Raw genomic sequence first — 13,914 nt, forward strand, 5'->3', positions numbered from 1 at the left:
TGTTGAAGCAGGTGAAGGCAACAGCGTTGACCTGTTGGGTTATGGAGAGGGAGGAGTCGAGAACGATGCTGAGGTTACGTGTGTGGTCCGTGGGGTCGGAGTGGGCTGCTGACAGCGTGGTCCACCAGGAGTTGTCCCATGCAGAGGGGGAGGGCCCAGGGACCAGGACCTCTGTCTTCTCCGAGTTGAGGTTTAGGCAGCTGCTGCTAATCCAGGATGCGACATCTCTCATTCCTTCTTCAAGTTGAGTTTGGTGGTGATGGGGTCCTTGGTGAGAGAGAGGATGAGTTGGGTGTTGTTGGCGTTGGATACTATGCTGAGTCTGTGCCTTCTGATGATGGTGGCAAGGGGGGTCATGTAGATGTTGAAGAGCATGGGGCTGAGTGACGATCCTTGAGGTACTCCGCAGTTGATTACCGCGGGTTTGGAGAGGAAGGGTGGGAGTCTGATTCTTTGGGTTCTGCCAGCGTTGATGGTGGTTCCCTACGTGATACTTCGTGTAGTCTAACGGTGAGTGTGCGGTGGGAGGCGGTGTCATGGGCTGCAGAGAGGTAAAGTGATATCAGGGCTGCAGTGTGGCCTTGGTAGAGGAGGGTGGGGATGTAGTCTGTGGCGGTGAGAAGAGCGGTCTCAGTGCTGCGATTGCTGCGGAATCCGCATTGGGCGAGGTCGAGGATGGAGTGTTCTTCGATGAATTTCGTGAGTCTGACTTATTCGTGTTTCCAGTCGTCAAGGAAGATGCTGGTTTCGATAGTGCGTCGTAGTTCCAGGGTGATGGCGGCTCTGTGGAAGATGTGTGGGGGACAGGGGTCTGTGGGGGCTCCTGAGTGGATGCTTTTCATGGTCGATGCAGTGTCTTCGGTGATGACTTGGGTCCAGTAGGAGAGGGTAGGCTGGCTGACATTGCTGGCGGAGGGGGAGTCCGGTGTCTGGTCGTTGAACTTGTCGTAAATGCCCTAGATTTTCAGATGGAAGTAGGAGCCGAGCTTGTTGCAGAGATCCTGGCAGGGGGTGTTATCCGTGGTTTCGCAGGGGGGTGGGGGTGGATTTTATGACTTGTGACGCTCTGTCAATTATATTTTAGCTGCTATGATTTTTTTGGGACCTTTAAGCAGCATTTGACACCATAATTCATTAGTTTATTTTGGCCAGGTGTGTGGAACATATAGTTATAAGATTCTGCCCTTCCATGGTTCACAGGTGTTCTCGCTGATAGAACATTTCACCCTGTGTGAGTCTTTTTGTGACTCCATTAACTCACCTGATTCATCATTTGGTTTCTCTATGTGAATGATACCCAATGATGGTGAAGCTAGCTGGTGATCCTCATTCAGTCGCACGCCGAGTACACAACCCCCTCTCCACAGTCCATTGGATTATAGATTTCTTGTGAAGATTCTGAAATTTTATTGGATGTCCTGGAGGCAGCTCATGTTTCCTGTTTTTTTTTATTTGTTTTTGCGTCCCTAATTTGATCTATACAGATTTTGCAGATTATCGAAGACATGGTTTCTCCCAGTACAGGATTAATTTAATCTTCTCCTTATTCCTGTACTGTGGTTTTAGCTTGCATTATAGTTAAGATGTTTTGTTTGCGACTGATGCCCTTTTTTTGTGAAAGTTTGTGCTCCAAATGCCTGACCTAAACTACAGTAATAGGGAGTTGAGGTGTATCAACAGAGCAGCGTACGTCTCATACAGCAGAGTACAGCATTGACCTTTATTTTACATCACCAATCTGGCAGACCCCAGAGCAGCTACCCCCAGGGTATTAAGGATTAATGGGGAAAGGGCCACTGGCGGCTGTTGAGCACCGTGGGGTACCACATCCTTCACTGCCGGGGTGCGGGGAAGATGTTTGCTGGTGCCAAACCCTTTCCGGACACTCGCAGACTCCTTAATGAGGTAGCCCAGTGGTCACTTCTTGCTGCCTCATTAATGCACGTAATGCCATTAGTATATATATATATATATATATATATATATATATATATAACACACACACACACACACACACCCTTACACACACACACAGACACACACACAGACACACACACGCTTACACACACACACACACACACACACACACACACACCCTTACACACACACACACACACACACACACACACACCCTTACACACACACCTACACCTTGGATGACCTTGGGAGGAATTCCCTCGTATCTCAACAGGTCCATGCAAGCATTTAGCTGGTGGACGGAGCAATAGAAAGGGCTAAGGACAGCTGTTACTGCCATCAGCTCCTCTCTAGCCGTGCACACCAGCTCCAGACACTTTTTTCTGCCAGTGAGGTGTGGCAGAGAGGGTGGGAGGAGCAGTCTAGCTCCTCCCACCCTCTCTTCCACAACTCCTTCCACCCCATCTACCGAAGAAGATAACCGTGAGGTGGGGATTGGAAGGATAGATTAGTCAATCCCCTTTCAATCTCCACTCCTGATCCAGCTTCAGAGAGTTACTTTTTCTCTCAGTGGTGCTTCTCTGTTGAAGAGATCCATTGAGGAAGGAGCTGTGTGTCCTAGAGCAAGCACGCTCTAGCACGCTCGCTATTTTAAAAAAAAAGACTGATCTGCTTATTTGGACCCCTGATTTTACCTGCTTGCTTTTTTGCACATTCCCCTGTCATTCTTCCCCTCAGCCGATTAAGGTGCTGAGGCAGGAAGCATCGTAACTAAGCGGAGCCGCCATATTGGAGCGAGGCTGGGGGTGGAGTTCTAGTTGTTTTCCCTCCCACGCCCCCCATTGCATAAAATGTCCCCTCCTTCCCGGCCGCGCAGCAGACGCGCGCAGCGGGCGCGCCGACAGCGTGCCGAAGTCGCGCCTAAGTCCAGCCCGTCTGCGCCCGTCCGCGACCAGATCGCGGCCGGGGCCAATTACGCTGCTGGATACATAAGTCCGGTAACAATTGCTTACAACCGAATGACATTACTCTCCTTGCGTCCTACGCAATGTGTCCAGCATCTACTCAGCCCTTTGGATCTTTATCAAGGGAACAACCACTGTTCATCCTGTGACTCCTTCTTTAACACTTTAGAGGTCCCTATTAAATCTCCTGGAGGGATACGATCGAGAGCTCCTAGCTTATCTATATCCATTAAACTCGCCTTGATTAATTGCCGGTCATTAGTCAAGCATTCCCTTGACATCCATGAATCTCTATCAGATAACGATTGGGACCTTTTGTTTCTGACCGAGACATGGCTTACTGAAGATACCAACCCTGCCATCTCCCTGGCCATCCCAGAGGGTTATAGCATTATTTGTGCTAACCGCCAAGGTGGCAAAAAGGGGGGTGGGGTGGCTATCATCTATGAAAACAAGTGGGAAATTTCATCCATGATTTTCGATCCTATCGATAATATCGATGGCCTTCCTTTTTGTGTGAAACTTTCGGGCTCTATATCCCTCTCAGGTCTCCTTCTATATAGACCCCCCTCGTCCAGCCTCTCTCACCTTCCAGCTCTTTTAGATTACATCACTCAGTCATGTGCTCGGTACGCCAATTTCTCGGTACTCGGAGACTGTAACTTACACATTGATGATCTCTCCTGTTTAGCCAGCTCCAATTTTCTATCTTCTCTGGCTGCCTGCAATCTGAAACAGCTGGTCGCTTATCCCACCCACAAGGCTGGCCATACCTTGGATTTAATATTTTCCAATCTCCCAGATATAACAATAGAAGCTCCCCTTCCAGTAATTTGGTCGGATCACTGTCTAGTCCCTTTTTCTATCCTATTGACCCGTCTAGACCGTCCTACTTCCATCCCAAGAGTACAGGGAAGAAATTGGAGTAAAATCTCCCTGTCCTCTATGGAAGAGCATCTTAAAGACAGCAACCCCCTCCCTGCTATCAATCTGGACTCTTGTATCAACAACCTGAACACCTGGATTACTAATGCAATTGATACATTAGCCCCCCTCAGACCAATAAAGACCTTCAGGGCCTCACCTGCAGCCCCCTGGTACTCTGACGAATTACGTCAACAAAAATCACTTTGTAAAGCCCTGGAAAGGAGGTGGAGATCTGGGTATTCTGCAGAAAGTAAACTGGTATACCGTAAGGCCCTTAAAGACTATCGAAAACAAATTATTAAGCACGAAAGAGGTTTCCTAGCGGAGAGAATTAATAAAGCTAGCAATGCCCCACGAGAAATTTTCTCTATTGTTAGATCCTTCACCGACCCTCAGGCTTTAATTCGACAACAACCTACCTCTCAAGAACTTTGTTCCCAACTGTCCGATTTTTTTGAGGACAAGATTGTTCAGATACAGGCCTCATTCCCCATCAGTGATAATACCTATCACCTTGAGAACTGCACTGAAATCTCCACGTCTGGTCCTATCCTCGCTGATTTTGATATTATATCTGAAGAGGCATCCTTACAGGAGCTGCTAAGATGTAGATCTGGATCCCCAGTGGATCCTTGGCCAGTAAAACTATTTAAAGCCTTGGCCCCTCTCCTCAACCCTCACCTTAACATAATATGGAATACCTCCCTCAGCACTGGTCATTACCCAGAAGAATGGAAACAAGCCTATCTTGTCCCACTTTTAAAAAAAGGCCAATTCCGATCCTAGTAATCCAGTTAATTACAGGCCAATATCCCTCCTCCCGGCACCGGCTAAGATACTTGAACGGCTCGCACATCAGCAAATTGCTAATTTCATTGAAACCCATGATCTTTTCCACGATTCCCAACATGGTCTCCGTAAGGGAGACCATAGAGATGGCAGACTCCGTACGTTGGGCCCTAGATAGAGGATCTCGAGCGGTGTTGGTGCTGCTGGATTTATCAGCAGCATTCGACACCGTCTCTCACCCAATCCTACTGGATCGTTTGAAATCCATTGGAATTCAGGGCAATGTGCTCAAATGGATCAGCTCTTTCTTATCAGGTCGCACTCAATTAGTACACACTCCCCCTTTTAAGTCTTCCCCTAAGCCATTGAAATGGGGTGTCCCGCAGGGCTCTTCATTAAGCCCCCTACTTTTCAATGTTTATTTTTCTCCGTTAGCTGAGATGATCTCTAAAACTGGTATCAAAACTATATCCTATGCGGATGACATTCAATTACTGTTTACTTTTGATAACCCTACTACCACCACTTTTGATCCCCTTAAATCCTGCATTCGAGACATTGCCAACTGGATGGATCGCAACTCCCTGAGACTGAATGCAACTAAGACGGAAGTGCTTTTTTTTAGCCAACCGTCTCCTCTCGACTCTAACATCTGGTGGCCGGTCGACCTCAGCCCAGCTCCAAGCCCTAAAGAATCAGTTAGGAATCTTGGAGTTCGCTGGGACCAACAGCTATCCTTGAACTGTCAAGTTCAATCAGTTGTAGCTGCCTGTTTTTCTAAGATTAAAATCTTGAAAAAATTGATTAATTATCTTCCAAGTGACCATAGAAAGACAATAGTCCATGCGTTGATCATCTCTCATTTGGACTATGCCAATGGACTTTACTTGGGACTCTCAGCTGGCCTCTGTCATAAACTTCAAACCGCCCAAAACGCTGCTGCTCGATTGATAGGTGGTCTCCCTCGGAGACACCCCATCTCCTCCTACCTTCATGACTTGCATTGGCTCCCCATGAACAAACGAATTGAGTTTAAGGCAATGACACTTGCCTATCGCTCCACCCAGGGTAACGGATCTGCCCACCTCAGATCAATTCTTCGTCCCTACTGTAATTCCCGCACTCTACGCTCCAATTCCAAAGGCTTATTGGTCATTCCGAGATTTAAAAAATCCCGTTCTGGTGGAAGAACCTTTGAATTAGGTGCGGCTCAGCGATGGAACAGGTTGCCTCTTAAACTACGCATGAGCAAGACTGAACCAGAATTTCGCCGCGCTCTGAAAACCCTCCTGTTCGGCCGCTAATCGCCATCTCTGATTCCCTCCTGAGAGCCGCAATCACATAGCGCCGGGACACCCCGTTGGGGTAGCTGCGCGCTCTATAAATGACACAAAATAAAATAAATAAATAAGGCACTGTTTGAATTTTCTTTAGCCTAACTTAAAATCCACAATATCCTTTCTGTGCCTCAGCGAGGAGCCTGGACGTTGGTAGGATTTATTCTTCACAAACACAACAAGATGATGGATGGGACACTGAAACATTTCAACCACTTGCCCCCAGTCTAGAGATCTGGGTTAAATCCATTGATCTTTTGCTCACTTCGCCACCTACGTTTGGAACCAGTTCTATGCAAATTGGTCTTGACCTTGCTCTTCCTGGGAACAGTCTATCCCGAACTGCAAGGCCCGGTCCTCCCTGGACTAGAAACATGCATCCTGGGACCGGTTTCGGGGTATTATCCCTCATCAGCCAGGCTAGCTTGAATCAAGTGATGCAGTGAGTATAGGACCCACATCTGTGCATAGCCTGCCAACTTAGGGTGAACAAAGTAAACACAAGAAGATGATGGACGGAGCGCTAAAACTTTTTAACCACTCCCCCCTAGACTAGAGATCTGGGTTTCAAGCTAGCCTGGCTGATGAGGGGTAATACCCCGAAACTGGTCCCAGGATGCTTGTTTTTTGGTTCAGGAAGGAATAGGCGAGCAAAATAACGATGGATTGAACCCAGATCTGTGACTTAGGGTGAATGTTTGACAATGTTCAGCATTCCGTCCATCTTTTTGTGTTGCAGGATTTATTATTTGCCAGAGTATAAAGTCCTATCATTGCACAACTCTTAACTAGGGCACGGACACACACACACACATGAACACCCAAGCGAGCAGCCCTGATGAAGTTTTTATTTTTCTGTAGCAACAAAACCCAAAGTCAAACCAATTTCTCAGCCTGGGGGTCAATTGCCAACTAGGGAAACGTACCAACCCCAAACATTTCTTAACACTAGGCCTGGAGGATTTCTGGGTAGTGTGGCTTGCAAAGATGCCAAAACCTTTTCATGCCCAGAATATGCAGTTAGAAAAGGATTTTGTCTCATTCCCCCCCCCCCCCCCCCCCCTAAGAAAAGTTCCAGAATGGATTGGTAATAGCAATACCTTCACTACTCACAGTCCTCTGTCCTCACACTTGCTCAAATAAAAACTGTGCCTCACAAGTATGGGCGGGCCTTTCATAACTTTCAGGAACAAGCCAACTGTGTGACCGGTTGAAATTCATATAGTGTCGAGGAGGTCTTCACTTGTTAACAACTTATGCCTGTTCTGGTGCCGTGCAGGTGGCTCATCTACCCATGTGGGGGTACTCTTTTTTGGGGGAATTGTGGGACCAATGGGTGGCAAAACTTTTGCTATTTGCCTGAAGGTCTGAAGTATTCTGTGACAGAAAAAAATATATAACAATTATGTGTATTTGTACCTAAAATGTATTTATTTGGGTAAATGTCTGTATCAATTTCTCATAAATGAATGGGGTTAAATTCTCCTGAGTCCTGTCCAGCCCTTCATGCAAATACTGCAGGTATTCCCATGTGATTCTCCCACTGTCCAAAACACCTCCTTGTGTCCAGGATGTGGAATCCTGCTTGGAGCCATAATGAACACACTTGTGTAAGATAACCCCACGCCCAGAAGATGCAAGGGAACACAGATTTGGGTCAAGCCTTGACTGGGATATGTTCCTGTGCTAGGAAAACTATATGTAACCACCATCTAAGATTGAACATCTAACAAATGGATACGTTCAGAGGGACTGAGCATGTTTTGGGGAAAAGCCCAGAAACCTGACAGTGTTCTGCTGGCCAGCCGTTCCAAGCAAGGAAGGTCTGGCTTCCATTAATGTATTTATTAATTCAGACAGATTTAAAATGTATATAGTTTATGTACTTTTCAGATAGTTTTGAGTTGGATGTGCCATCAGTAGAATAGAGCTTCATAAACTTTCTTTGTCCATAGCTTGATCTAACCTATCTCTACACTATTGAGTGTGAAGACACCATTCCCTAGGAAAACCACATGTTTAGTATTGCTGGAGACATTCCGGGCCCCATTTCCCTGGTTATTGTTTTGCGATTTAGGTTATTCATTCCAGACATGCAACAATATACTAAGCTGAATTGTTAAAAATTGGAAATATCTTCACATTTGTCCTTAAATCTTAATGCTGTAATGAGATATCAATGCTGGTTTGCACTGATGCATATCCCGTAATATGCCAAAAAATCTATCTAGTTTTTATGCATTCATATAGTGACTAAAGAGACGTATGTGCATGAACAACCTAACACTATTTTTGTTTAAAACTCCTGCATAGAAGTGCGCAAACACCCCTGAGTTAAAACATTAAAGAAAAGCTTGTTCCATAAAGGATCCCAGTCTGGAACGTTTGTCCATTATTGTTGGAGATCCGTGTTTCTCCTCTAAGTACCACAAGAACCACAACTTGTAAGTGATACAAAGGTCATAGTTCGAAAAGGCCAGTAGGGTAGGATTTGTGTTCCGCAATTGAAGCTTGCATTATGTGTCATTAGTGTGCTGATTGGTCGCAGCAGTTGCTTGTAGGAACTGATGAAATGATACCCGCTTGCCAGGCGTATGAGATGACAAAGTTGTGGATTGTAAGGACTCTTGTCCTGGGCGGTAGAACCCTCTGCCTATAAGTGTCACTAATGGTTCTTTGGGTGGAGTCTAGAGTTTGCTTAATCAGTATGTTCTGTCTCTGCTGAGACAGCCTGGAAGTGTATTCATTGTCCTAGGATGTTCCTCGACTCTCTGTCCGTGTATTCACTGTCCCTTTGTCCCTTTCCATAAACGCAGCGTGTTCTCTCCACATCCTGGAGTTTGTGTCCTTCTGCTGGTGCCCATGAATTGAGGGACCAGTGTACGCGTGTCCAGAGTGGGTGTTGGCTTGCCCATTCCCAGTGCCCGAGTGCAATGAGGTCATGTTCTGCCTTAGTGTCCCTGTGTCCTCTGAAGCATCAGACCCTGACAAAGTTTGATGTTCCGAAATACGTTGATTATTATTTTAGTCCCTGAGTCGAGTGTGATTGCGAATGCATTGCGGTAATCAAATGGAAGAATTACAGAATGAAATCCCTCAATTTAACGAATCAGTTGGATGCTGAATCGATTTGTTTCCATCATAAATCCTTGTTTAAATGCAAAACTGTAACTGTAGAGGGAGGTGGAGCCAGGGACGTGCAGTGACCAGGGGGTACAGGGAGGTCTTCGGCTTCTCTCTTACTTTCCAGTATTGTTGAGGTGGGTAAACGATGAACAAGCACAGTCCGAGGCTTTGGGTTCCTTTTCACAAAAGTGAACACACAAATAGTGGTATACTGTAGTTATAGTCTGTGCATTGTCTGACGAAGAGTGCGGTGTCTTCCAGAGTGGCTGTATGCTTCCATCTGTATGTGTCTGTTTCTCTTCCATGTGTCATGGTGTTTTGAGTATTCCTTGCCCAGATCTCTTTGCTTCACCGTTCAAGTGTTGGTCTGTCTTCTGTGCGTATTCCTTGTCTGTCACTGTCTCCATGTTCTTTATCCTGATGTGCTCTTCTCCGGATCACCCTGCATTTGTCTCCCAGGCCCACTGTTGTTCTGTTCCGAGGCTCTTTTATTTTATTCATGAAGTAATTTATTTTTAAAGTTTAATAGAGCACGAACCAGACACGTGAGGGTATTACAGCGCTTTACAGGGTTGGCGGGTGGTATACAAAAGAATTAGATACAGGATACCATTGCGATATAAAAGGGTAGATACATGATACCGGAAAAACTAGCAGTCTCAAATCCCGAATACATTTGGGATAAAAAAAAGGTAGAATTATTATACAAGAAAATAAGTAGTCTCAGTTTCCGGGTGGGATGCCCAGAAGGGCCGGGAAGGTATCATCCAGAAAAGCCATGGATAATGCCATAATGGTGGGTGGAACAAGGTTGTTGAGCTGATTGTAATGCGATCGTTAGGCAAGGAATTTCCCTATTAGGAACATTTTGGTTTCCTTTTTGAAGCGTACCCAAGACAACAGTCTTCTGATGGTGGGCGGGAGAGAGTTCCAAATTCTTGGAGCGGCCCTAGAGAAGGCCCGATTGTAGGTTTTCTTGTTCCGGAAGCAAGCTGGTTGGAGCAAAAGGTCTCTGGCAGACCGGGAGTTTCTGGCTCCTCCGGATATCACAAGTTTCTGGGCAAGGAATGCAGGGAAATTGGAGTATAGAGCCTTGTGAGTGATGCAAGTTGGCGTAAGTTGGATTCTGGCCTCGGGAGGAAGCCAGTTCAGCGCTTTAAGGTGGGAGAGATGTGGTCGAATTTCCTTGAACCGGTCTGGAATCTGGCACCAGTGTTCAGGCAGGCTTTCAGTGGGGCCAGAGAGCTGTTGGGTAGACCTACGAGAGTAGAGAAGCCATATTCTAGTCTGGAGATAACTAGTGCCTGGATTGCCATTTTTAGGTCAGGTGCGTCGAGGAAGGGTTTCAGGTTTCTTAGGTAACTCAGGTGGAATCTGGCAGTTTTGACCATCGAGTTGATATGGCTATGCATGTTCAAGCTGCCGTCTAGAGTTATTCTAAGGGATTTAGTAGAGTCCACAATGGTAGGAGGGCAGTTTAGCCCTGATTCATTCCTGGATGTCTGGATTAGGTGTGGGTGGGGAGATAAGAAGAAACACTGGGTTTTTTTTCATTAAGTTTGAGCTGGTTAGAGGTGAGCCAGGGAACAGTCAGCTTCAAGGCCTCATTAAGGGAGGGAATGTCCTCAGGAGAAGAGATTTGAATGTAGATCTGTGTGTCGTCGGCATACATGTGGTAGTAGATATTGGCGGTGTGTAGCACCTATGTGAGCAGTTCAAGGTAACAATTGAAGAGGGTAGAGGACAGGGTTGAGCCTTGGGGGACTCCCACCGTGATCCGAGAGAGAGCGGATAGCTTACCGTTGATGAGGACTCTCTGTGAGCGATTTTGGAGGAAGGACCTAAACCATTCAAGGACGGGGCCATCCAAACCCATCCTAAGTTTGAGGCGTTCAAGGAGTGTTTCGTGGTTAACCCTATCGAAAGCCGAGGATATGTCTAGGAGGATTAGGAGACGGGTTTTGCCTTGGTCCAGGGCATGGAGGGCAACATCCACGCTCTGTCTACATGTCGCATGCAATCCTCACTGGTCGAACCTTTAAAGCGCAAGAGGGTGTCAGTGATGGGTATGGTTCTCCCCCCCACCCCCAATAAACGTTTTAGCAAAAACAGGACTTAATTTAAAAATGGCTAAAAGCTTTAAGTTTTACATGCTAATCTAACAAGGCACTCAAAGAACTGTTGAAATATTTCATAGTTTGCCGTTCGACCTCAACTCTATCCTGGGTTGTTTGGGAGCTGGCAATGTTCCAAGGGCAATTTCATGTGTGATCTAGGCAGTTCAGATAAACAAGGTCAGCAATTTCACAAGTCCTCTTATTTTTCAACATTTCTAAAGTGCCTCCCTCCAGTTCTACCTTCCAACGTCCTTCCTTTCTCTAAACTGCCCATTGCAAGACTCGTTAGTACAAGGAAATGGTTCAGCGATTTCTCAATCTAGGGTCCTATACAGCAGGAAAACCTTTGAAGTCTCCAGTAAGTAGTTCTAAATATAGCAGTAAATAGGTAAAAAAGAAATATCAATAAAGAACATGAAATAGCACCACTTCAACCATGAAATAAACATCCAAGTAGTAGAGCGAGTCCTCTGATTGCAAGGAAATCAAACCACAAATGAGACAATAGCTGTACAAGCAATGAATCAACTAAACTCATCCCCAAAAACCAGTCTGTAGTTTTGAGCAATATTATAATATTTCTATAAATGGAAGCTTAAAATATTCTGGTTTACACCAGGGGCATAATCTTACCAGATGAGGAGCTGGGTCATGCTCTGTGAAGGCACCACAAGTGCACGCTCAGGAGTTTGTGCCTGTGCACCTCTCAAAGCCCCTGTGTCTCCGCCCCTGCGCGAGTATTGACGCAGACAAAGAGCTTTGCTTACATGCAAAAATGACTATCAAATTAGTGTTGCTGTATATCTTTTACTCATGTTTAAAATCCCTTTCCCTATACACCCACCAATTGTGTGGAGTACCTTGTCACTGCTGTCCTGAAAACCGGTTTACGCCAGTTGTCAGGAGTAAATATCAGACTCCTTTGTGGTGTGAATGGGCCGTTGATATGTTTTTAACTACCCATAAACTGATGAGTTTGAGGGTGTTCCCAACCTTTCAAGAACATCCTTCCCTGTAAGGCCCACTCCCTGCCAGCAGATGCACTGATGTATAATGTTAAACCCTGTGCCCACCCCTTTCTCGATTCCATCCTGTATAACCTTTGCCTCACATTACTTGTGCTTCTTCTTTTTGCAGATATCGTTCTCCATCACCAGCAGGACATCGCACGCATTGACAGTTTCCGAGATCAGTTTGGGGCAGACTGGCTTCAGTACAGACACCATCTGGAAAATGAGCTCAGTGGGTCCCAGAAAGATGAACCCACATGCATCGTACATCACACAGATGTCACTGACACTGAGATCCCATCCGCCACCTCAAGTGACAGCAAGGTCCAGGAGGAGGAAAGAACCCTGGACTTGGGAACAGGAATCTCCCCTCCCAAGGACACCAATGAGCAATCCCAGAAGCCCTCGGTGAGGGAAGCTACCTGTGAAAGAGAGCAGGACAAGGAACTTCCAGCAAACCTGAAACGAGAAGAACACATGGGCGAGGAAAAGAGGAATATGGATCCAAAGGATGTAGAGGGTAAACCTTGCTTTCAGAAATGACTTACATCAAGACTCTTCTGCAAGGATCATTCTGCTTTCTTCTCTCAATGCTTCCTCTTACGTGTGCATGCCATGCTCTGTGCCTGCTTTGTGCTCTCTTCCTCTTATGTGTGCATGCAGTACTCTGTGCCTGCTTTGTGCTCTCTTCCTCTTACGTGTGCATGCCGTACTCTGTGCCTGCTTTGTGCTCTCTTACTCTTATGTGTGCATGCAGTACTCTGTGCCTGCTTTGTGCTCTCTTCCTCTTACGTGTGCATGCAGTACTCTGTGCCTGCTTTGTGCTCTCTTCCTCTTATGTGTGTATGCCGTGCTCTCTGCCTGCTTTGTGCTCTCTTCCTCTTACATGTGCATGCAGTACTCTGTGCCTGCGTTGTGCTCTCTTCCTCTTACGTGTGCATGCAGTACTCTGTGCCTGCTTTGTGCTCTCTTCCTCTTACGTGTGTATGCCGTGCTATGTGCCTGCTTTGTGCTCTTTTCCTCTTACGTGTGCATGCAGTACTCTGTGCCTGCTTTGTGCTCTCTTCCTCTTACGTGTGCATGCCGTGCTCTCTGCCTGCTTTGTGCTCTCTTCCTCTTATGTGTGCATGCAGTACTCTGTGCCTGCTTTGTGCTCTCTTCCTCTTACGTGTGCATGCCGTACTCTGTGCCTGCTTTGTGCTCTCTTCCTCTTATGTGTGCATGCAGTACTCTGTGCCTGCTTTGTGCTCTCTTCCTCTTATGTGTGCATGCAGTACTCTGTGCCTGCTTTGTGCTCTCTTCCTCTTACGTGTGCATGCAGTACTCTGTGCCTGCTTTGTGGTCTCTTCCTCTTACGTGTGCATGCCGTGCTCTCTGCCTGCTTTGTGCTCTCTTCCTCTTACGTGTGCATGCAGTACTCTGTGCCTGCTTTGTGCTCTCTTCCTCTTACGTGTTCATGCCGTGCTCTGTGCCTGCTTTGTGCTCTCTTCCTCTTATGTGTGCATGCTGTGCTCTGTGCCTGCTTTGTGCTCTCTTCTTCTTACGTGTGCATGCAGTACTCTGTGCCTGCTTTGTGCTCTCTTCCTCTTACGTGTGCATGCGTGCTCTGTGCCTGCTTTGTGCTCTCTTCCTCTTACGTGTGCATGCGTGCTCTCTGCCTGCTTTGTGCTCTCTTCCTCTTACGTGTGCATGCCGTGCTCTGTGCCTGCTTTGTGCTCTCTTCCTC

General features: G+C 46.6%; 1 protein-coding gene across 2 annotated transcripts in view; it reads left to right on the forward strand.

Annotated features, from left to right (window-relative positions):
- STK11IP (serine/threonine kinase 11 interacting protein) overlaps positions 1–13,914 on the forward strand; it is a 367,631-nt gene that overhangs the window by 152,155 nt on the left and 201,562 nt on the right. For both annotated transcript variants that reach the window (XR_015308314.1, XM_086954340.1), the window contains exon 14: positions 12,316–12,708. Coding sequence is in view for 1 of the 2 variants with exons in the window: in XM_086954340.1 (XP_086810466.1) it covers positions 12,316–12,708 (393 nt within the window). In the remaining variant the exon portion in view is untranslated. The remainder of the gene's footprint in view (positions 1–12,315; positions 12,709–13,914) is intronic.

The sequence above is a fragment of the Lissotriton vulgaris genome, chromosome 2_1 (genome assembly GCF_964263255.1).
Source record: "Lissotriton vulgaris chromosome 2_1, aLisVul1.2, whole genome shotgun sequence".
Lineage (NCBI taxonomy): Eukaryota > Metazoa > Chordata > Amphibia > Caudata > Salamandridae > Lissotriton > Lissotriton vulgaris.